Source organism: Rhinopithecus roxellana, chromosome 14 (assembly GCF_007565055.1).
Source record: "Rhinopithecus roxellana isolate Shanxi Qingling chromosome 14, ASM756505v1, whole genome shotgun sequence".
NCBI lineage: Eukaryota > Metazoa > Chordata > Mammalia > Primates > Cercopithecidae > Rhinopithecus > Rhinopithecus roxellana.
Genome location: NC_044562.1, coordinates 75,016,081 through 75,039,571, shown reverse-complemented (window position 1 = coordinate 75,039,571; position 23,491 = coordinate 75,016,081). Strand labels below are relative to the sequence as shown.

General features: G+C 38.1%; 1 protein-coding gene across 3 annotated transcripts in view; it reads left to right on the top strand.

Annotated features, from left to right (window-relative positions):
• MAP3K20 (mitogen-activated protein kinase kinase kinase 20) overlaps positions 1 to 23,491 on the top strand; it is a 191,095-nt gene that overhangs the window by 79,430 nt on the left and 88,174 nt on the right. For all 3 annotated transcript variants that reach the window (XM_010377577.2, XM_010377578.2, XM_010377580.2), the window contains exon 3: positions 17,426 to 17,513. In XM_010377577.2, coding sequence (XP_010375879.1) covers positions 17,426 to 17,513 — 88 coding nt within the window. The remainder of the gene's footprint in view (positions 1 to 17,425; positions 17,514 to 23,491) is intronic.

The window sequence follows — 23,491 nt, the reverse complement described above, 5'->3', positions numbered from 1 at the left end:
TCTATAGGCTCTTAACAGGGTCTATACTCTCATGCTTCATAGCCCATGATTTTTTATCTCCTGGAAAACATGTTGATGTTCTAATTTATTTTCTTCATCTCTGGGCTCACTTTTGGACCATGACATCTCAGCTTAATTCAGCAGTGGCCTTCTGTGTATTTTGTTAATAAATGTCTCAGGCTGCCAGAATGTTGCTCTGATGTAGATTGGCATATTGCATCAGTCATCACTAGGTTTATATTTGTTTACATGCAGAGCGATTCTTGTCTCTTGAAGGTCATGTGTAGTTGGTAAGCAGTATTATGCAGAAAATCTTGAGTTATTTTGTCTGGGACTTTTAGTGATGATTACAGGCTGTTACATGGGAAGAGTTCTACCTAGAGAACTCAAAATACAGATTGAAGCCTGTTGTCTCTGATCTCCCTTAGGTCCTAAGCTTTGTTGCATGAAATAAATGGTATCTGTTACACAAACACTGCTTCATTCAACAAGCATGGAAGAATGGACCAGTTACAGCGTTAAGTACCACTTATCAAATGCTCTTAAAGGGGTCCTTTGAACAAAATCTTTCTGCTCAAAGATAGTAAGGTGTCAAGTAGAGTGACAGTCAGATTAAGGACACCCCGCTGAATCTTCAAGCAAAGAGAAAAATCAGAATTTGGGGTGAGATGCTATTTAGAAATCAGGAGATAAAAATCGGAGCTGAAACAGATACAGCAAGCAAGATCAAGACTCACACCACAAGTTCCATAGGTCAACTCTAGTAATTTGACATAGTAGAAGTGGAATAGGCTATCTTGAAAAATAGTTTTCTACTGTAGGAGACCTGAGGCTCCCAAGAATATAGTGAAGGCACACTCTAGGGAATGCTGGTAGCTGCCCAAATAGGTCCCTGTTGAAGTGGCTTCTGATTTATGCATTTGGAAATTTAATCTTAAGAGTTCAGAGTTGAATGGACTCTCAAGGATGCTAAATCACACATAATTTGATTGAGACTAATTAAACCATCTTGCTAATCTCTAAATTTTCTATTTTTAGGTAAGGTGTATGGGAAACAAACTTATAAAAGATTGCTTTATGAATGTGAATTCAGAGCAAGAGCATTGGTAATAGGATTTGAATATGTTCTGATACCACACTCAGCTGATAATCAATTTACCTACCCTTCAACAGGAGGCCCGCCTTACTGGAGAAGTTGTTACACCGCCCATTTTCACCCCTCCCCCGTTAGGGCTTATCATCTCTTTAACTTCGCTCTAAATCTTTGTAACTGACCGTCTGTGACTACCTCTGAATACTCATACAATTTTATTAAATACGTTAAAACTTTCTATCAAGTTATTCTTCATCCTCCTGGCCTGGAAGGGTCTTTCAGTTTAGGATGACTTGACATATCTCTGCTGACACCACTTTAGGTTGATCATTTCCAAATTTCCAACAATGCATCACTGTTTCCCTGGTGTTCATCTGTCTCTGGAAGTGTTCAGTCAGTAGGATGCCTGTTTCTTAGAATATTCCTAAGAGGGTTACTTCATTAGACAATTGGAGCAGATGACCTTTAAGTTCTAACTTATGGGAAAGTAGTGATTCTTTTACCTCTGTAGGCCTTGCTGATCCTGGAAGATTTCTTTGAAGTAAACCTGAGAATTAGTCATTTCACGGTATCTGCAGAAGATTTGTCCTAGGACTTCGTATAGATACCAAAATCTGTGGATGCCTAAGTCCTTTGTATAAAATTATGTACTATTTGCACATAACCTACATTTATCCTCCTGTATAAATCATCTCTAGATTACTCATAATACCTATTACAATGTAAATGCTCTGTAAATAATTCTTATCACATATTTTTACTTGTATTATTTTTTGTTGTTGTATTGTTATTTTTAAATTTTTTCTAATATTTTAGATCTGTGATCGGTTGAATCCACAGATATGGAACCCACAGATACAGAGAGTCAACTGTTTTCTTGCTTTTTAGGAGTCACTCTCACTGAAATTTGACATAAAGATCAGCTTGGCATAAGTTAGCAGTCACACTGCTATGTATTAGCAATTCCATTACCTGCCTGTTACCCTATCGCTACACAACATTCCAGCCAAACTAAAGTGCTGCTGCTTCTCAGGCATGCAGCCTGTCCCAGCTGTGAACCTAAATAGAATCCATTCTCTTTTTTTTGAGACGGAGTCTTTCTCTATTGCCCAGGCTGAAGTGCAGTGGTGTGATCTCCGCTCACTGCAACCTCCGCCTCTCAGATTCAAGCAATTCTCCTGCCTCAGCCTCCCGAGTAGCTTAGACTATAGGCGTGCACCACCATGCCTGGCTAATTTTTGTATTTTTAGTAGAGAGAGGGTTTCACCATGTTGGCCAGGCTGGTCTCTAACTCCTGACCTCAGGTGATCCGTCTGCCTCGGCCTCCAAAAGTGCTGGGATTACAGGTGTGAGCCACAGCACCCAGCCTAATCCATTCTTCATGGTCTAATTGACACTGTCCATTATCTCCCAACTTCCCTAATTTTTATACAGATCCTTCACGTGTTTTGTATTTCTCATGGTTATGTGGCATCTTGTTAATATGTACTTTTATTTTTCCCATGATGGTGGGCAAGCCCTTGAGAGTAGGAGTTTATTTCTTTTTATTTGACTTCCAACACTCTGGATGTACTCTGCCATCCTTGTTTTAATTCATATCAGTATATAAAATAATGTAGTTACTAAGGACAATATGAGAATGTTAAAGAGAGGCATGGTTACATTTAATTTTAAAACTCAAACTATAACCTATATAGGATATTTGAAAGAAAAGATCAGAATTCCAAGTTACTTAGGGAAACTTTAGCAATAGTATAAAAATCCAACCAAGTATAACAGGATTAGGGTGCCAATAGAAAGTAAAGAAATGGAACTTGGTGTAAAGTATTATTTCAAGAAGTTTTGGTGTTCAGGAAAGTAGTTTGAAAAGCAGGGGTCAATAAAAGTTGTTTTTTGGGGAGATGAAAAGCATTTTCTTAGGCCTAGAGGATGGAACTAGAAAGAGATGGGAGATTTCAGAAAGAATGTTGATGGAGAGCGATGTCCTGAGAGAAGACGGGGAGGTATGAAGAAGACCTGTCAGAGTAAAATCTGGGGAAGAGAAGGGGTACATTTTTCTCTGAGACAGAGAGAAAGGCGTAGGTGTAAGGTAGGAGTGCTGAGGGACGTTCTGCCTGTTTCCCTAATGTGAGAGTATTCATAGTAATCTATTGAGGATGAAAACAAGAGTACTAGAAGACATGAGAAGAGGTCAGGTGTGATGTAGCTTACTCATGAAAATTATCTTGTGTATTTCTTGACATCATTATTGTCTGTCTTCTCCACTAGATAGTAGGCTCCATGAGGACAAAGGTGTTGCTATCTCGTTCACCACTGTCCTTAGTGCCAAAAAATAGTGCCTGGCACATCATATATACTTCAGAAATATTTGTTGGGTGAATGTTGAATGGAGAATGAAAGAGGAAACTAACTGGAGAGACTCAAAATTATTGCTTTCATCCTTTAGCTTTCAGTACATGTACAGATTATAACTACACCATGTTAATTATCTCAGTACAGATCTGTCAGAAAAGCTTACCTGAAAGTACTGAAGGGCATAGAAAAGTAATTATTTGATTTTTTTCCATGCTCAGAGATTGGTAGGATGGGGACTGGAGCATTTCGGCAAGAATGTTTTGGGAATATTTGACCAAGGAGTGCAAAATGTTTTGTGTTACCCTAATGACTCTTCCATTAAATGGAAGCTTGATCTCTGATAGCTTGATAGATATGGCATTAATTATTAGCTGCCTACCCAATAATATTATCCTGGTCTTCCTTAGGATTCCTGTATTGTTAGATGTACCACTATACCCAGCTTAAAACTACATTTCCCAGCCTTTCCTGAAAATATAACTCATTTATGAGATATAGGCAGAACTTTCTGGATGAGATTGCTGAGAAAGCTCTCTAAAAGAAGCTGACCTAAGAGGACACCCTGTTGTACTTTCCTCCTTGCTGCCTGGAATGTAAATTTAACGGTTTGGAACTTCAGGGGTTACACTGGGCCCACCACACAACCTCGAGGATGTACGCCAGTGCTAAGAATGGTGGAATAATAAATTGTTGAGCTGCCGTATTGGGATTCTTGCAGCCTTTGTATTTTGAGACATTTTGTTATTTCAAGACTGATTTGTTGTAAAACTATCTTGTTTAAAGTACTGTTATTTTGGATCTCTGTTTCTTTTAGTAGAACCCCATTTATTAGAAAGGAATTGAGGGACTAGAAGCCTCAACCCGGTCAACCGAAGAGCTGGTTTCATGGGAGTAAGCATAAGAGATCGAGGTCAAAGAAGGGTTTCTAAATGAGGTGGCTGGGTAATGAAAGGATCTAAGACAGCAGTCCTCAACCTTTTTGGCATCAGGGACTGGTTTTGTGGAAGACAATTTTTCCACAGATGGGGCAGGTGGTAGGGGATGGTTTCAGGATAAAACTGTTTCACCTCAGATCATCAGGCATTAGTTTCTCGTAAAGACCATGCAACCTAGATCGCTTGCATGTGCAGTTTACAATAGGGTTTGTGCTCCTCTGAGAATCTCATGCTGCCTCTGATCTGACAGGAGGCGGAGCTCAGGCGGCAATGCTCGCTTGCCAGCTGCTCACCTCCTGCTGTGTGACCTGGTTCCTAACAGGCCACTGTTGGTACCAATACCTAAGAGATGGTCATAAGGAGCTAAAGTAGAATGCTGGTGAAAGTTCCTGGAGTAGACAAAGTCAAGGAAATAGTATTTGTATGTACAGATGGGAGACCAAGAGGTAACCTTTCGATTAGGCCAGTGTTTCTTTGAGTTTTTATTTCATGGACCATCAAGGATCTATGAATCTGTGAACCCCTGGAATCTTCTTTTAAAGACTGCAATTTGAGATATACTATAAAAATACAGTCAACCCTTGAACAATGCAGGGGTTAGGGGCACCAACCCCTGTGCAGTTGAAAATTTGGGTGTCCCTTTTGAATCCTTTGTTAGTGAAAGGAAAGATGATGGCTGGAGTGATGGTTATTAAGTATGAGATAATTCATTCAAATGGAGGCGATCTGTTCATCAAGCCATTAGGGGAGAAGTGATCTTTTGCCTTTAAGAGTGGAGCTGCCTTAAAGTAGGATTGTAGTTAGGACTAGAAAGGAAAAGACTGGAAGACTTCAAATCCCTTCCATTCTTAATATTCTATCATTCCAGATTATCTTTACTATGTATTAGTTAGGGTTTGGTACCTTTTTCTTTTTTTTTTTTTTTTTTTTTTTTTGCAATTAATACAACTAAAAATGTCTGCCAGCTATCACACATATGCCTTTAGTTATTGTTCATGCTGACAGAACCCCAAAATAGTAAAATCATTAATGTAGCTGAAGAATCCAAGTGTTCAAGACACGGTCTAATTGGAGTCTAAAAGATGTTAAAGGACTTTCAGACTATTTTAAAATTAAATTTGCTGAATTCTTTTAAATGATTTTGTAGATTTCCATAATAAATGTGGCAAACATTTCTCTTATGGGATGTAAATAATCAAACTCTGTTTCACTGGAGAGTATAAAGCACTTATCTAATCAGATTGTGAGAGTCGCTCAAAATTTCTAACCGTGTAATTTTTGCATAGAGAGAGAGAGTGCCTCCTGCTGTGCAATTAACTGGTTTTATTAGCTATAAATTTGGTTGATGCTGGTTCTTGACCTGATCCTGCACAGCTGAGTGTCAGGAAGGCTTGGAAATCTTATAGTGGGGACAGCAGCTGAGGCCCTAAGAGAAGCTGATGAGTTGTTTCTCATGCTTCTGTAAGTAAAGAGAGCTTTGGAATTTTCTAGACCCGTTAATTTTGCCTTGTTCATTTTATTCTGTATTCAAATTGGGTTTGTGAAGTGGAGTGGTATGGTTTACTGATTATAAGCAGAGCTTTGAGATCATACTACCTGTATTAAAAACCTGGCTTTGCCATTTCTTGTACCCTTGGGCAAGTTTTAAAGTTTCTCCTTACTTAGGTTTCTTCCCCTGTGAAAGGGTGATTAATAGTAAGCCCTAACTCATGGTTTGCTGTGAGAATTTAAGGGTTCAATCTACGTGAAGTTTTTGGTCTAGCTCATAGTAGGTACTCAGTACACGTTAGCTAGTATTATAGAGGGGTCTTCAAGTTGAAATCTCTTTGAGCAGGGGAAAGTTTTAATAAAAAATGTTTAGAAGGATCTATGATTTTACTGGACTTTTTTTGAAGGGAGAAAGGGGGAAGAAAATATACAAAAAGAGACAGAGTTAGGCGACCTGGCATCAGACTTTATTACTGACATTTACTAGGCAAGTAAGCTTGAGAAAATCAAATCAAAGACCCAATTTTCTCAACACTTAAATAGAATATAATATCTCATTTGTGAGAGTCAGGTAAGATAAATACTTTGGAAATGTCAAAGTGCTGTATATTTTACCTAAAATATATGTTTTTAGGTAAAAACATAAGTAAACAAGGACAGTTGAATATAATAAATACATGAAGCTAATTAAAACAAGCAAAATATGTAAATGGAATCCATTGACAGAAGACATAGGAAATTTATGTATAAGCTTGACTTGCCTTTGAATGATCATTGATTATAAAGGAAGGGGAAAGATGTCAGAGAAAGGACTTAGCATTGGTGGAGCAACCTGGCATTTGCTGGGCACTGGAGTAGGATTACTGTCTGCCTTTCACAGATGAGAAAACTGAGTCTCAGGTTAAATTGCTTCCTCAAAGTCACCTCACTGATAAGTGGCAGAGCTGACATTATAACGAAGCCTGCGTGACTCCAGAGGATGTCATAATACAACATGGTTAATTACCTCCAATCTATTTGTCACATATTTATTGAGCACCTACTCTGTGTGGTGTTAATAGTACATTGATTTTTTCACAAAGATGGATAGAAATGGAAAGCATGAAGGGATCTGAATGATAATTTTGTGCAACCAAGTCATTTTGTAGGAAGGAAAAAAGGCCCAGAGTGACCAGGTCGCTTTAGGGCCATCCATTTTGGAACAGAATTAAATTTTTACTCACCTAGTCCAATATTTGATTAAGTTATATTGCTGTTCAATTCCTTAGATGCCTAATCCTTCATTAGTTCCAATCTGAAGCCTCATTTGGGGATTTTCTTTCTGGATAATTTCCGTGTAATTGCTTTGACCAAGTTACATAAGTTGTTTGATGGAAAGCCGACTGAATTCTTGTTTGTGCTTTTGTCACCCAAACTGAGTACAAGTTGTTTCAATATATTTTACTTTTTCTTTCTTTCTTTCTTTTTTTATTTTAATTGAGACTGGACCTTTGTTGCCCAGGCTGGAGTGCAGTGGCACGGTCTCAGCTCACTGAAGCCTTGACCTCCTAGGTGCAAGTGATCCTCCCAGCTCAGTCTCCTGAGTAGCTGGGACTACAGGCGCATGCCACTACGCTTGGCTAATTTCTGCATTTTTTGTGGAGATAGGGTCTCACTATGTTGCCCAGACTGGTCTCAAACTCTTGAGCTCAAGTTATCTGCCTGCCTTGGCCTCCCACAGTGCTGGGACAAGAGGGGTGAGCTACCACACCTGACCTTACTTTTTCATGTTATCAGTGACATTCTGGTGTGAGCACAAAGAATGTGAAATCTCTTTGCCTTTTTGTGATTTGGAAATAGCTCTTGAATCCCTGTTCTTAAATCTTCACTCTGTTTCATTCAGTTTTTGCCACCCTCCTATCCTGCCAGGTGAGTCTGCCCTTAGTTGGGTATGTACTTAACTAGAGAGCGGCTCTAGATCCCTGGAGGGAAGCCCAGGCTCCTCCCAAGTGACTGCACGCAGTGAGTCGGCTGCATCACACCAGGAAAACCATTGAGCAATAGGAGACTTCCCAGCACTGGTGATGTTTGTAATAAATATCTCCCATGACTCCATCTCAGTTGTTTAAAAAGAGTGGGGAAATGACTGGTGTATTTTTTTTTTTCATAGCATTCTTAACTGTTTCTCTTCCAAAGAAAAGTCTTCATGATGTCAAACATCATTCAGAATATAGGTATTCTATTATGGATCTGAATTCAGTCCATTTATCCTTCTTTATTGCCCTGAATACCTAAAGAGCATCATTTGAAAAAGAACCTGTGGAATTGTGAAGTTTGCTGCTTTTTATGTGACTGTGACTGAATGGGTCTTGTTAAGCCCAAACTGACTCGAAGGGCATGACCTGTGTATGACTCTCTGGTGATTATATACAGGATTGAAAATCCTCCAAGCTTACTTTTAAAGTTGTTCTTGTAGCACAGCAGTTTTGGATGTAGAAAGGCTGGTTTTCCATCTTGTCATACATGTAAGAATGAAGTTTTTCCTTTTTATTAAAAAAAAGCCCCTGGTTATGATACTCTTGGGGTAAACATGCACTGAATTAAGCAGCATTTTGTTTTGTTTTGTTTTTGACTCCGTCAAGATCCTGGGATCCTGAAACTTTTATACTTTTGATAACTGAGATTGAAAACTTTCCTTTGTTTTCTTTATAATCGGAACCTGAAACTATTAGCAGGCAAGAGAAGTTCTCCCTACATCTTTCCTGAAATAGCTAGCTGTTTTGACCTTATAGATTTGTAAATACTGTTTTAGGAGTTTCTAAATCAGTAATTTCTCCTTGCGTTCACCTTCTGCTGCATAGTTCTGTACTCTGTAGTGAGAAAGATAAGAGGTATGCTTCACTGAGGGGACCCTGGTTCATTTGTTGTGGATATTTATGATACTGGCCCTGGCCTAGGAATGGAGCTTGTGTGCAATATGGCCTCACTACTGAGAACCAGGGGTCCATCTGTCAGCACACAGCAAAGGAGCGCCTACCATAGCTTTCAGGCTGAATAATGGGTATAGAATGTGGACTTGGCAAAAGACTGGCTCATCTGTAGAGGTGATTTTGGAAATACATGGCAAAATGTATTGGGTAGAAAATTGGAAATAGAGGGTTTGATGTTAAGCAAGCTTTTCATCCTTGCTTAATCTTAAATCCTACATTTAAGTACAAGGCAAAGAAAAAATACAATGCAAAGGCAAGGGCATGCTTGAAGAATGCAAAGCAGCAAAGGATTCTCAAGAAATCGAGCTCATGTAATTGCCTTGGACAACAGAGCCTACAAAGAGGCAAAGTGCAGCTGTCCAAATCCTCATTCTTGAAGTTTAAATCCTCAATGAACTAGTGAACATAACTCTCAACTGTGCTTCCTACTGCAATTATATAATTGATTGACTGTTATTCTTATGAAATGTACCCTAAGTAACCCTTAAGCATGTAAAAGAACAGAATGAATACTGAAGCAAATTCATAGCTTCCGGCATTTTACTCTTCTTACTGTACGGTTCAGGGTTAACATTTGCTGACATAGGCTCTCCATAATTATTTAAACACACTGAATATCAGTATCATCAAATACTGTTCATTCATCCTTTAAATGTTACTGAGTGCTTCCTGTATATAAGGTATCTGACTTTTCTCACTCATGTGGTATTATACTAGACATTTTACAAGAGGAGCAAAGTAGCAAAGACTCTTCTAAAGGGTAGCAGACCATAGGAGCAGACATGAGAAGGGAGAGGAGCATTATGTAATAAAATGCTGAACCACATGCATACCAAGTAGGTTGAAGTCCATCTAGAGCCCACGCGATTTCCAGTATCCACGTCTTTGGTCTCATCTATGGCCTTCTGTAAGAGTAACCCGAGTGAACCCTAGTTTGTTCCAGAGCCGTATCAGGAGAAAATCACAGGTCAGTGGTTAACTAAACAAGTTTTTATATGCCTACCATAGTTCTGGGAAGGTAAGGAAAGAGCTTCACTTCTTCCTGACCCAATCCTTGGGAGAATCTTTCCATGCAAATAAATATTTTAAATTTCATATTCATATGTTCTTATATGTATTACATATAACATGCCTGTACTGCTTTTTCTCATTATAAAAATTACATAGACTTATTGTAAAGAATTTGGGAAATAGAAAAAAAATTATGATCCCTATTCTTTCTGCCACTTAGAAATAGATGACCACAATAATGTTTTCTTCCTTCCTTGCCTTTTTTCTATACACATAATTTTTATTTTTAAAAAATGTAGGATCATCTCCTATATTCTTGAACTTTGGGGAAATATAGTGACTCTGGATCATATTGGTATTTTGGAGATACAGTTTTTGGAGAGAGCCTTGGACCTTGGATGTAGAGTGCAGTGAGGAGACGGCTTCAGCTGAGTGATTAGATGAACTACTTTTCTTTCTCTTACTACCACACTCTGATAAAATGATAGACTCTTACAGTTGGTGAGGACCGGCCAGGCATGGTGGCTCACACCTGTAATCCCAGCGCTTTGAGAGGCCGAGGCAGGCAGCTCACCTGAGGTCAGGAGTTTGAGACCAGCCTGACCAACATGGCAAAACACCGTCTCCACTAAAAATACAAAAATTAGCCAGGCATGGTGGTGGGCACCTGTAATCCTGGCTACTCAGGAGGCTGAGGTAGGAAAATTGCTTGAACCCAGGAGGCGGAGGTTGCAGTGAGCTGAGATCATGCCATTGCACTCCAGCCTGGGCAACAAGAATAAAACTCCATCTCCAAAAAAAAAAAAAAAAAAAAAAAAAAAAAAGATGAGGACCTAGAGATCAGGGTCTGTGCAGTTATGTGCTTAAATACCACACACCCACTAGAGGACTTGAATGAGTAGTTGACATTCGTGGGCAAAAGAAGTGTATACCTTGTGTCAGTGCCACATCACACGCAGAAGCATGGATGGACTCCACTGGCACACAATCCTGCTGCTAGATGGAGGGAAGTAGCTGTTGACAATCAGAGAGAAAGGCCTGTTCTGAGTATAAGATGTAAATAGAGCCTGCCAGCCTTATGATGTAGGGCTTCATAAACGATTGCTTTCATTCTATACCCATCAACAAGTTGTTGTTGGTATCTTTGCTTTCTTTCACAAAAAGTGAACTGAGTTTTATTTTTACAATATTTATCAAATAAATACATATAGAGTGTATTAATGAAATACAAAAGGTATAAAACAAGTTTTTTAACTTTTAGGTTTAGGGTTACACATGCAGGTGTGTTACATGAGTAAATTGTCTGTCACGGGCGGACTGGTGTACAGATTATTTTATTACCCAGGTAATAAGCTTAGTAGCCTATAGGTAGTTTTTCAATCCTCACCCTCCTCCCACCCTCCACCTTCAAGTAGACACCTGTGTCTATTGTTTCCTACTTTGTGTCCATGTGTACTCAGTGTTTAGCTCCTACTCTTAAGTGAGAACATGTTGTATTTATTTGGTTTTCTGTTTCCTGCCTTTGCTTACTTAGGATAATGGCCTCCAGCTCCATCCATGTTTCTGCAAAGGACATGATCTTGTTCTTTTTTATGACTGCGTAGTATTCCTAGCTCCATCCATGTCACTGCAAAGGACACAATCTTGTTCTTTTTTATGGCTGCATAGTATTCCTAGCTCTATCCATGTTTCTGCAAAGGACATGATATTGTTCTTTTTTTATGGCTGCATAGTATTCCATGGTATATGTGTACCACATTTTCTTTATCCAGTCTTCCTTTCGTGGGCATTTAGGTTGATTCCATGTCTTTGCTATTGTGAATAGTGCTGTGACAAACGTGTCTTTATGGTAGAATGATTTATATTCCCTTGGGTTTCCCCCATTGTATTCCATTACCCAGTAATGGAATGTAAGTAATGGAATTGCTAGCTTGAATGGTAGTTCTGTTTTAAGTTCTTTGAGAAATCGCCAAACTGCCTTTCATAATTGCTAAACTAATTTGCATTCCCACCAGCAGTGTATGAGCATTCCCTTTTCTGTACAGCTTTACCAGCACCTGTTATTTCTTGACTTTTTTTTTTTTTTTTTTTTTTCCTGAGGCGGAGTCTAGCTCTGTCGCAAAGCTGGAGTGCAGTGGCGCAATCTCGGCTCATTGCAACCTCCGCCTCCTGGGTTTAAACGATTCTCCTGCCTCAGCCTCTGGAGTAGCTGGGATTACAGGTGCCCACCACCATGTCCAGCTAATTTTTGTGTTTTTAGTAAAGACAGGCTTTCACCATGTTGTCCAGGCTGGTCTCGAACTCCTGCCCTCATGATCTGCCCACCTCGGCCTCCCAAAGTGCTGGGATTTTTTAGTAATAGCCATTCTAACTGGTGTGAGATGGTATCTCATTGTGGTTTTGATTTGCATTTCTCTAATGATTAGAGATGTTGGGCATTTTTCCATATGCTTGTTGGCTGCATGTATGTCTTCTTTTGAAAAGTGTGCATGTCCTTTGCCTACTTTTTAATGGGGTGGTTTTTTGCTTGTAAACTTTTTTAAGTTCCTTATAGATTCTGGACATTAGACCTGTGTGATTGTGAGATGCATAGTTTGCAAATATTTTCTCCCATTCTGTAGACTGTCTGTTTACTCTGTTGATAGTTTCTTTTGCTGTGCACAAGCTCTTCAGTTTAATTAGTCCCATTTGTCGATGTTTGCAAAACAAGCTTTAAAGACACAGAATCTTTAAGGAGTCTATGGCAGCTCTCCAAAATTAAATAAACAAAATAAAATTTGGGATTAGGTTGAAAAAAAGTTTTGAATCGAAGGAAAAGAGTCCTTCTGAAGATGGAGATATTTTTAAACTGTTGGAAATACTTTAAAGAAGATAATTAAAACTATGATATTTAACTTCTTTTAATATCTCTGAATCAGTCGTTTGGAACCTGTGTGTTAGTCGATGTCTAGAAACATGGCAAACTGAGCTAATGGCTCGTTTTCCCCTGTAAACTTATAGAAATGCTGATAAAACTAACAACAAAATACTCGTGACCTCCCAGGTTAATTAACAAACTAAAACTTCTGTAATTTTTCCAATAAAGGAAAGAGGAAGGGAGAAAGGAACTGGCCCCAGCTGGAAACAGTAAGAGCAGGCAAGCAATAATCTGTAGAGACATTCTGGTACCCTAATAAGGACATGACTATTAGACATTTTTATGAATACACCTTGATTCCTCCGTTTATGTGTCAGATTGGGGCCCTTTATTTTATAGAGAATCTTAGAGCCGCAGTTAAAATTGGCACTTTGGGAGGCCGAGGCAGGCGGATCATTTGAGGTCAGGAGTTTGAGACCAGCCTGGCCAATGTGGTGAAACCCTGTGTTTACTAAAAAAAAAAAAAAGTACAAAAATTAGCTGGGCATGGTGGTATGTGCCTGTAATTCCAGGTACTCAGGAGGCTGAGGCAGGAGAACCGCTTGAACCTGGGATGCAGCTGTTGCAGTGAGCAGAGATTGTGCCACTGCACTCCAGCTTGGGTGACAGAGTGAGACTGTGTCTAAATATAAATATATATTGTTGCAGTCTGTCCCAGTCTTTTCTTAGATCCTCCAAGTCCTAGTTTGGAAAATTACATATTTATCTTAAGAATATTTAGACCATAGTTTGCATAACTTTAAGGTGATTATTGAATGTGTAGACTCTGATCATTCATTTCTGCAAAAGTTTAGAATACCATTTTTTAAACTTTTTTATTGTGGTAAAATATACATAGCATAAAATTTGCAATTTCAACCTATTTAAGTGTATAATTCAGTGGCATTTATTTGTTTATTTAGACAGGGTCTTACTTTGTTGCCCAGGCTGGATTGCAGTGGCACAGTCACAGCTCACTGCAGCTTTGACCTCCTGGGCTCAAGCCATCCTACTGCCTCAGCCTCCTGAGTAGCTGGGACCACAGGCATGTGCCACCACACCGGGCTAATTTTTTATTTTTAGTAGAGACAGGGTCTCACTATGTTGCCCAAACTGATCTCAAACTCCTGAGTTCAAGTGCTTCTCTTCTCCTGCCTCAGCCTCCCAAAATGCTGGGATTGCAGGCATGAGCCCCTGTGCCTGGCCAGTGGCATTTATTGTAGTCACAGTGTTGTGCACCATCACCACTGTTTACAAAAATTTTCATCACCCCAAACAGAAATGCTATACCCATTAAGCAATAACCCCTCATTCTCTCCTCCCATCAGCCCCTGGTTACAACCTCTAATCTGCTTTCTTTATTGCTGAATGTGTCCATTCAAGATAGTTCATGTAAGTAGAATCATACAGTATCTGCCCTTTTGTGCCTGGTGTATTTTACTTAGCACGATATTTTCAAGGCCCATTCATTTTGCAGCGCATATCCAAACTTAATTTGTGTTTACAGCTGAAATAGTGTTTCATTGTGTTTATATACAACCTCACATTTTATTTATCAGTTGATAAACACGTTGGTTGTTTTTACCTTTTGTTTATTGTGAATAATGCTGCTTTGGACATTGGGTCCGAGTATCTGTTTGACTCCTTAGAATAGCATTTTGCACACTGAGAAATGTGTAGTTCTGTTATATAGAACATTTTAGTCTTCCAGATTTCACATGTTGACTGAAATTATTTCTGTGTAACTTAAATAAACATAAACATAAAACTAAGAATTAATAACTCCTTATAACTCTCATATACAGGTAAATTCAAAATCAATTTTTCAATTAAACAAAAATAAAATCAATACAGCTTAAATTAACAATTGTTATCCAATTATATTTACTGAAAATAAATGGCTTATGTTGGTTTTAATAGTGTCAAAAGATATACTTTTGTATGATGGGCCATTATTTTAGCTTTCCTCATTATCATGTTTTCTTTTTAACAGTGAATGCATTTTTAAACCACTAATCTATTATTTTGATGGGCAGCTCATTTGCTAGATTATCGCAGAATATAAATCTGGAAAACAAAGGAAAAACAGCAATTCAGTGAGAAATTATTTACTACACATTTATTGCAACAGTTTTTTTTCATGAACTCTTGCGAGCAGGTGCCTGTAAAGGCAAAATCCAGAGAGTATATCTGCTTGCTGTCAGAGGGTGATTGCAACAACACAGGTTTTAATAATTTGGTTAACCTCACACTTGTTTTTATTGGAGCTTATTTGAATTGCTAGCATCATGATGTCATTTGACCTTCATTTATTACAAACATATCACTTACTTATTCAGTCTGCCTCTGTTTACTGTTGGCCCATTTCCATTAAATCAGTACAGCACTCTAAAGGAACATGTTGTTTTTATGATGTTAAATCAGATTCTTAGTTTATTATATAAGAACCTAAAATCTTATTTCATGAAAATATTATTTACTTGGAAATTATAGTGCAAATTTTTTTGCAAAAAATATGAGCACAACAGGGGGATATAGGATAATGATTGTTATTTTAACATTAGCATTTGCCAGCCTAACAGCTGTTAGACATGCTTACTGGAACCTGAAATGATCAATGCTATCTCTTCAAGATATCACTTGGCAATATCTTAGATATAAACATGGAAACTAGCTGGAACACTGAAAATCCCATCATGCTGCATTGTGAAGTGGTCATCCAAGGATTCAGAATATTCTTGTATTTATTCTTTATTGATACAAAAATGTTCAATGATGACAAAATTCAGGTGCCCCAAAGAATATTCCAAAGGATAACACTGCCTCAGTTTGACAAAGACTGGTTCAAACATTAACTCTATTGCTTTACTCACATTGAACTCTAATGCTTTATTCACAAACAGTTGGTTTACCACTTAAAGATGGGGCCTTGTGATTTCCAAACTGCACATACATTCTATTTTTACAATAAACCTTATTTATTATTTCTTCATAAGAAGTAGAGTTGCCATGTGGATGAATAGTTGTGTTGCACAAATAATATATCTTCTTCCTGCTTGAGAAACTAAACTATGAGAAGAAGGTTGCTTGATGAACACAGACCCCTCTATACACACTAGCCGCTCAATAAGTGTTAAGGAATTGTTTGATTAAGCAGTGATAGCCCCCTTCCACACACGTATTACTAAAACGCTGTCAAATCAAGCTTGATAAGTGTCTCTCACAATCAGTGATATTCTTTATCTCAATTTCATATTGACTCTATGCCAACCCTCAAACTTCTGTTTTCCACCTAGTTACACCATCTTCAAAACCAGTTTCACGGCTGTTTTTAATGAAACCCCAACTCTTATCCTACGAAAAAAATTCACAGCAAATAACACTACTCATAGTGTACACATTCCCAAAGGGGAGTCCCTTTCTGACCAAAGTGTCTCCATTTTCATTAACTGCTGACATTCTTCTTGATGATCCTCTTTCTGGGGTGGGGACTTACAAATCTCCTGTCTATTTATTGCCAATATTATGCCTTTCATTGAAAAATACTAAATCTTTTCTATATTTAACTTACGTGATTTTATACCTCATTATATTTATAATTCTTGATTAGCCATATTTTATCTCCACAAAAGTCATAAAATGTTGATGAATATATGATTTATGTAGTGATCATCTTTCTATTGACATTAGCGGATATACACTATAGTATCTGGTTTTTTTGTTTTAAAAATTAAGTTTAATAAATACAACTTATTTTTACCATGTCATTCTTCAGTACCACTTTGTAGTATTTAACATGTTTCAAAATGTATAAATATGGCCTCCTATCAAATCACCACTGAAGGTCAAGAATCTACCTTTATATGTTTATAGTACCTTGCATACAGAAGGAGAACAATAATATATTTTGAATAAATGATTAGATAAATAAGTGGGTATTACCTGAATCGATTCTATTAACATTTAAAAATCCCTACCTTAATTTTGACTCATCTAACCAACAGAAGTTCAGTCTGGCTGTAGCCTCTCAGAACAGACATTTTGCAAAATATATATATTTGACTATTAGGAAGAGGACCTTCACTGTAAATAAATGGGGTATCTCTTCAGTCATTCTCCGCCATTATCAGTCAGGTGGGCTTGGAGTAAACACCTCTTTTATCGCTTCTTCAACCCCATTTTCTTTTTAAATTTTCAGAAAGCTTCAGTAGAAATGTTTAAACTTTCAAGAAAGACAACTTTAGCAGAATCACATACTGGTTGGGCACATATATATCTTTGTAAATGTACGTAAAAGAAAACTAAGACCGGGCGTGGTAGCTCACACCTGTAATCCCAGCACTTTGGCAGGCCAAGGTGGGAGGATTGCTTGAGCCCAAGAGTTCAAGATCAGCCTGGACAACATAGACGCCATCTCTAAAAAAAAATAATAAATTTAATTAGCTGAATGTAGTGGTATGTGCCTGTAGTCCTAGCTACTTGGGAGACTGAGGCAGGAGAATTACTTGAGCCCAGGAGGCCAAGGCTGCAGTGAGCCAAGATCACACCATTGCACTCTAGCCTGGGCAACAGAGCAAGACCCTAGCTCAAAAAATAAAAAAATAAATAGGAAGCCTGTTTTATTCTACTATTATAAATGTGAAATTTTATGCAACTTTGCATTCTATTTTTCGTACAGGCAGAAATACTCAGTGTCCTCAGTCACAGAAACATCATCCAGTTTTATGGAGTAATTCTTGAACCTCCCAACTATGGCATTGTCACAGGTAAGAACTCAGCATTTGACTTCTTTCTTTTTCCAATTGCCTAGCTTTAGATTCCTTAATATGCTAAAATGCTTAATATTAGGTTCAATCATGAATTGTGTGTTACTGTGAGATGTCACTTTTGTTGCTATAAAGCATTAATAAAACTGATTATATCAATATAATTAAGAATAGTGTTTCCACTTCTACCCATGTTTAATTGTGCTAATTATATCTGCGTAAATGCTATTTAAATGCTCTTGCAGCTGCAATACCAATATTTCAAGGTGCCGTTTAACTAAAATTTCATTTAATTAGCTGAAATGAGAGATGTTTTTTGTAACTCTGTGACCTTTTATAAATTAAGATTTCTTGAGCTATTCATGTTGTAATTCTTTGCAAGGCATTTTAATCCCATTAGAGCATTCTTTCTTCAAGGTCTCTGACATGAGAACAATATTTTTCAGGTTTGGTCAACTAAGTTGGTAATGACCTTGATCTAAATTATCATATAATTTGGAGCAGCAGTTTATAACTGACAGACATACCCTTTCTAAAAAGGAGCACATAGAAAGTTTTGCCACATGAAAATACAGAAAGACACATATCTTTAATACTTTATGCTCATATTTGTATAATCCACTGAATAGCTTGTAGGTCTACAATAACTCGGTTTTACAACAAATAACTTTGATCTTTATCTTGGCAATTCTTTGATTAAAACAAAGTCAAACAAGAAAACCTTAAAATATTAGCCATATCTTCTCCCACGATAGAGGTGAGAACCTGGATTGTCTTTATAGAAAATAACAACAAAACACCCCTCAACAAAAAGGATTGTATTAAGTACTTTCTATAAATTATCTCATCTAATACTTACAGTAATCCTATGACATAGATAAAATAATTCCTATTTTACTAGTAAGAAACTACATCTCTAACTTAAGGAACTTTCCCATGGTCACCTAGCTAGTGGTAGAACCAAAGCGCTATAAATTCCTCAAGCTGATTCTCAACAGAAGCTCCTCTTCTATGCAAGCTAGGTTCTGGAAAGCTGTGAGCTGACTGGTTCTTAAACTCAGAGAGACATGGTTGCTGTTATTCCATCTTCTGGCAGGAGGTAGTTTAACATGCTTTTACTCTTAGTAGCATTTTAACCTAAGTTCTTAAGTCGAGGGACTTTTATCCCCAATTCACTGCCTTTAGATCTGTGACTGAAATGGGGCATGCAGCAATTTTTATCTTGAGTCTATATTTCCTACAAACGTGAATACCCAAGAATGGAGTATATTGTTGGTTGGGGGGAGGTAACCATACCTCATGTTTTAAGTCAGATTTCTGATTTAAAGTTAAACCTTTCTTTGTCAACCCGTATACCATGTGGCTCCTTTATTCCGTGTCCATTGTATCTACTTTTTTTTAAACTAGTTATATTTACTTTTTAAATCTGAATCCAGTGTTCTGATCCTCGTTTGTGGCTGATATCATTCCTCCCTAAGAAAGTGTGATACTCCCAGCCGGGCGCGGTGGCTCAAGCCTGTAATCCCAGCACTTTGGGAGGCTGAGACGGGCGGATCACGAGGTCAGGAGATCGAGACCATCCTGGCTAACACGGTGAAACCCCATCTCTACTAAAAATACAAAAAACTAGCCGGGCGAGGTGGCGGGCGCCTGTAGTCCCAGCTACTCTGGAGGCTGAGGCAGGAGAATGGCGTAAACCCGGGAGGCGGAGCTTGCAGTGAGCTGAGATCCGGCCACTGCACTCCAGCCTGGGCGACAGAGCAAGACTCCGTCTCAACAACAACAACAACAACAACAAAAAAAAAAGAAAGTGTGATACTCCCAAGGGATGAGAAATTCTGTTTCTTGTTATATACTCTTGATGTTTAATGCTTTTTGAAAATATTTTTGGCCAACTAATGAGCTATTCATGAAGTGTTCTAGTTTCTTGAGGTGAGGGTGAAGGGAAGAAAAGGGGACCTGAGTGGTGATATGAAATTATTTTTCCAAGAGTTTACTGTCAGTAGGAAGATATGAAACATTCTTAGCCGGCATATTTCCCCTAGGTCACCTCATCTGAAAGAGGGAGAAATAATCCAAGAAGTTTGCTTTCATTCAGTATTTGTATCACACTAACCAGTCCTTTATTTCATTCGTCTCTTTAGCATTCTCTACTCATACTTGCAACTACCAAATTATTTAGTTCAATTGATTGTTTTTTTATGGATCCATATCTCTTTCTCTGTAGAGCCAGTAAGTAAGCAACTGTTAACATTAAACATAAGAATTAAAACAAGTTTTAGATTATGAGGCAGTAGTAGATTGTGAATTTATAGCTCTTATTGACCTGTGAGATTGATTATTAAAGAGACCTGTTAGATGAGTTTTAGTGTTTTGAATGTATTGATTTGATATGATTATCTTTGTTCCTAGAGATGTTAGTTTTAATTAAGTAAGTGCTTATTTATGTGAGCCTTTCAACCTACCTTCTACAGCTATGCTCTGTGCGTGGGTAGTAGAAAATATGACAACTGAGCCCAGTTTGGGAGTGAAGAGATCACATGGATTAGTGATGATGACACTTACTCTGCCACTGGAAATGAGCACAAATAAGTCTTAATATGAGGCGGTTAAGAGAGAAACAAAGATAGGCAGGAAAACTCACCTTGATCACCCAGCCCCAGCCAGATACCCCTCTGTGAACCTCATGGTATTTATCAAATGGTGGAGGCTCTGAAGGAGGAAGCTTGGATGGCTTGAATCCATTCAATTTGAGGTAGTTTTTTTTTTTAACAGAAAAGGTTGTTGCAGCAGGCAGCTGTTGTCATTCATGCTGAGGGCTTGAAAGAATTATTTATCAGAGTGGTGGAATGGAATGAGCAATGGAATGGGAATTGTGAGATGTGAGATCTTGTCTTGATTCTGCCAGAGCTTCATAGTTGGGTCACTGATGATCTCTCTCCGTCTCAGTTTTCTCATGTGAATGAAGGGACTAGAATACATGATCTCTGGGTGAGAGTATGTCTGTATGTGTATAGTTGTGCATGTGTGTTCGCTGAAACTTTTTATCACAGACATATAAAACCTGCTAATCAGGGGACCTGGGGAAGAGACTAAGAGGCAGCTTTCAATTTATTTCCCATCGAAGGGAGATGAACATCTTTCTCCCAGATCTACAAAGAAATGGGGTGACAAGAAACTCAGACTCCAAAGCCAAAAGAAACAATAATGGATCATCTTTTCTTTTTTTCTTTTTCTTTCTTTCTTTCTTTTCTTTTTTTTTGAGACGGAGTCTTGCTCTGTTGCCAGGCAGCAGTGGTACGACCTGGGCTCACTGCAACCTCCACCTCCTGGGTTCAAGCAATTCTCCTGCCTCAGCCTCCTGAGTAGTTGGGACTACAGGTGTGCGCCATCACGCCCAGCTAATTTTTGTGTTCTTAGCAGAGACGGGCCTTCACCATGTTGGCCAGGATGGTCTCGATCTCTTGACCTCATGATCTGCCTACCTCAGCCTCCCAAAGTGCTGGGATTACAGGTGTGAGCCACCACGCCCGGCCTGGATCATCTTTTCTTTTATCTTTGGAAACCTCTTCATTCTGTACTACTACTCCCATTATTTTATTTCTCTGTGTGTGTGTGTGTAAAACATAAATACATGAGGGCAGGGGGAGTTCCTGGGAGATGAAGGAAGGAGTTGTTAGGTACCAGACCATGTAGCTCTTTTGTAACAAGCCGGATTGGAGAGGATCTGGTAATCTAAGAGTAAAAAAAGGGTGGCAGACTGGGTCCCAGGGTTCCAGAGAGAAGTGATTTAGGATCCCAGATGCCTGGAAATTGCTCTTTGTTCTCAGGGGCTGATCTCACCTCTTAAGTTACCTGTTTTGCGTTAGCCTCTATTACTCCTCTAAGAGAGGAGAGTAGTTCTGCATCATTTCTCAGCAGGCCCAAATTCTCATTAAACCCAGCCAAGGAAAACATACTAATTTTTAAGTGCCCAATCTCATTTCCCTTAACTTGATCTTGATTTATTTTAAGCACAGATACATCTAATTTGCATGTTTTGATATTGTGCTGGTCTTTTTTTATTAGCCAATTAGAGACAAGTGTCACATTTTGTTATAACACGTTTCAGACATTTGCGTAAATTTATTTATTCTATTAGTTGTAATCTAAATTAAGCTTGGTCTTGGTGACATTACAAAGAGATTTCATAGTAATGGTTTTGTTCCAACAAAACTGATATTATGTTTACCTTTTTTGACGCCAGCTGTTGTCACCGTAAAACTCAAAGGGAAGAATCATCTTATAAATGAAAAGGAAATGTTTGCTTAATGTGGTTCTTAATGACTTAAAAAAAAAATGAAACAAATGCTTTATACTAAAATCCAGTAAACTACTTTCTTCGGAGAAGTGGTTTGAAAAGCATGTAACCATATGTGTATATAGTGAGTCCACAATTTCTAATGGGAAAACCAAAAGGATGAAAGAATTGAATGCTTATTTAAAATAGTTAAAATGTTAGTTTAGCTATCCACATACCTAAAGATGATATTTTATATGAAATAAAGGTAATAATATTGCCTTTCTTGCAGCTTCAGTCATGAAACCATTTTATTTAATCATGTATCTTTTTTATTATACTTTAAATTCTGGGATACATGTGCAGAACGTGCAGGTTTGTTACATAGGTATACACATGCCATGGTGGTTTGCTGCACCCATCAACCCATTATCTACATTAGGTATTTGTCCTAATGCTATCCCTCCCCTAGCATTAAATAAAACCCCCCCACAAGCCCCGATGTATGATATTCCCCTCCCTGTGTCCATGTGTTCTCATTGTTCAACTCCCGCTTATGAGTGAGAGCATGTGGTGTTTGGTTTTCTGTTCCTGTGTTAGTTTGCTGAGAATGATGGTTTCCAGTTTCATCCATGTCCCTGCAAAGGACATTAACTCATCCTTTTTGTGGCTGCATAGTATTCCATGGTGTATATGTGCCACATTTTCTTTATCCAGTCTGTCATTGATGGGCATTTGGGTTGATTCCAAGTCATTGTTATTGTGAATAGCGCTGCAATAAACATACGTGTGTGTATGTCTTTATAGTAGAATGATTTATAATCCTTTGGGTATATACCCAGTAATGGGATTGCTGGGTCAAATGGTATTCTATGTCTTCATCATCATTAGAATGACTTTTTAAAGTTAACATGGTTTTTGGAGTAGTGTCTTAACTATAGTATAAGATGTTTGAAATATCATGGTTTGGGGAATCTCTGTATAATACTATCTCTGGATATTTATCTCAAGCTACAAGTACCCAATGGCATAACATTAGGATTGTTGAATATTTTAGTCCCATATGGTGTATTTGTAATCGTAACTGACTGCTTTTCAAAGTGATCTTTAGAAGACTTGTTTTCAGTGACATCCTGCAGTTGGGATTGCGAGCTCATGGTTCCAGGAATAAATGCTCTGTGTTAAATTTTGTTACCCTTCCCTGCTTCCCTCCCTCCCGTTTGTCTTATTCTTATAGGTGACCTTTATAAGCTTTGAAAAACTGGCTTTGATTGAGGTCATCTCAGACTTATATATGTTTCCCCAAACAGTGTTTTGTTGTTCAAATAAAGTAATGGAGAGAGCATCTTAAAATATGAGGGATTTTAGAAGTTCTTGAATATAAGTTGACTCATTCTTTTCTTAGGTATAATTTTACAGGACTACAGTTGCCATCTTTGTAATATCCACATGACTGTTCCAAGTGTAAACATATTTGTCTTAAGAACTGTGTCGTGCCTAAGAGCCATTCGTAGGGTGCCGCTTGTCTGTAAACTGGCCTACTTGTCCTTATGAATAATGAGGGCTGACTAAACTTGATTGAAACGTGAGGAACTTTGTGTTTGTAAAATTTAGCAGTGTTTCTTATTTCAGGGGTTTTATGGCATTCTCTTGCTTATTCTATTAAACCTTTTATTCTTTAAACCTTACAGTGGCCATA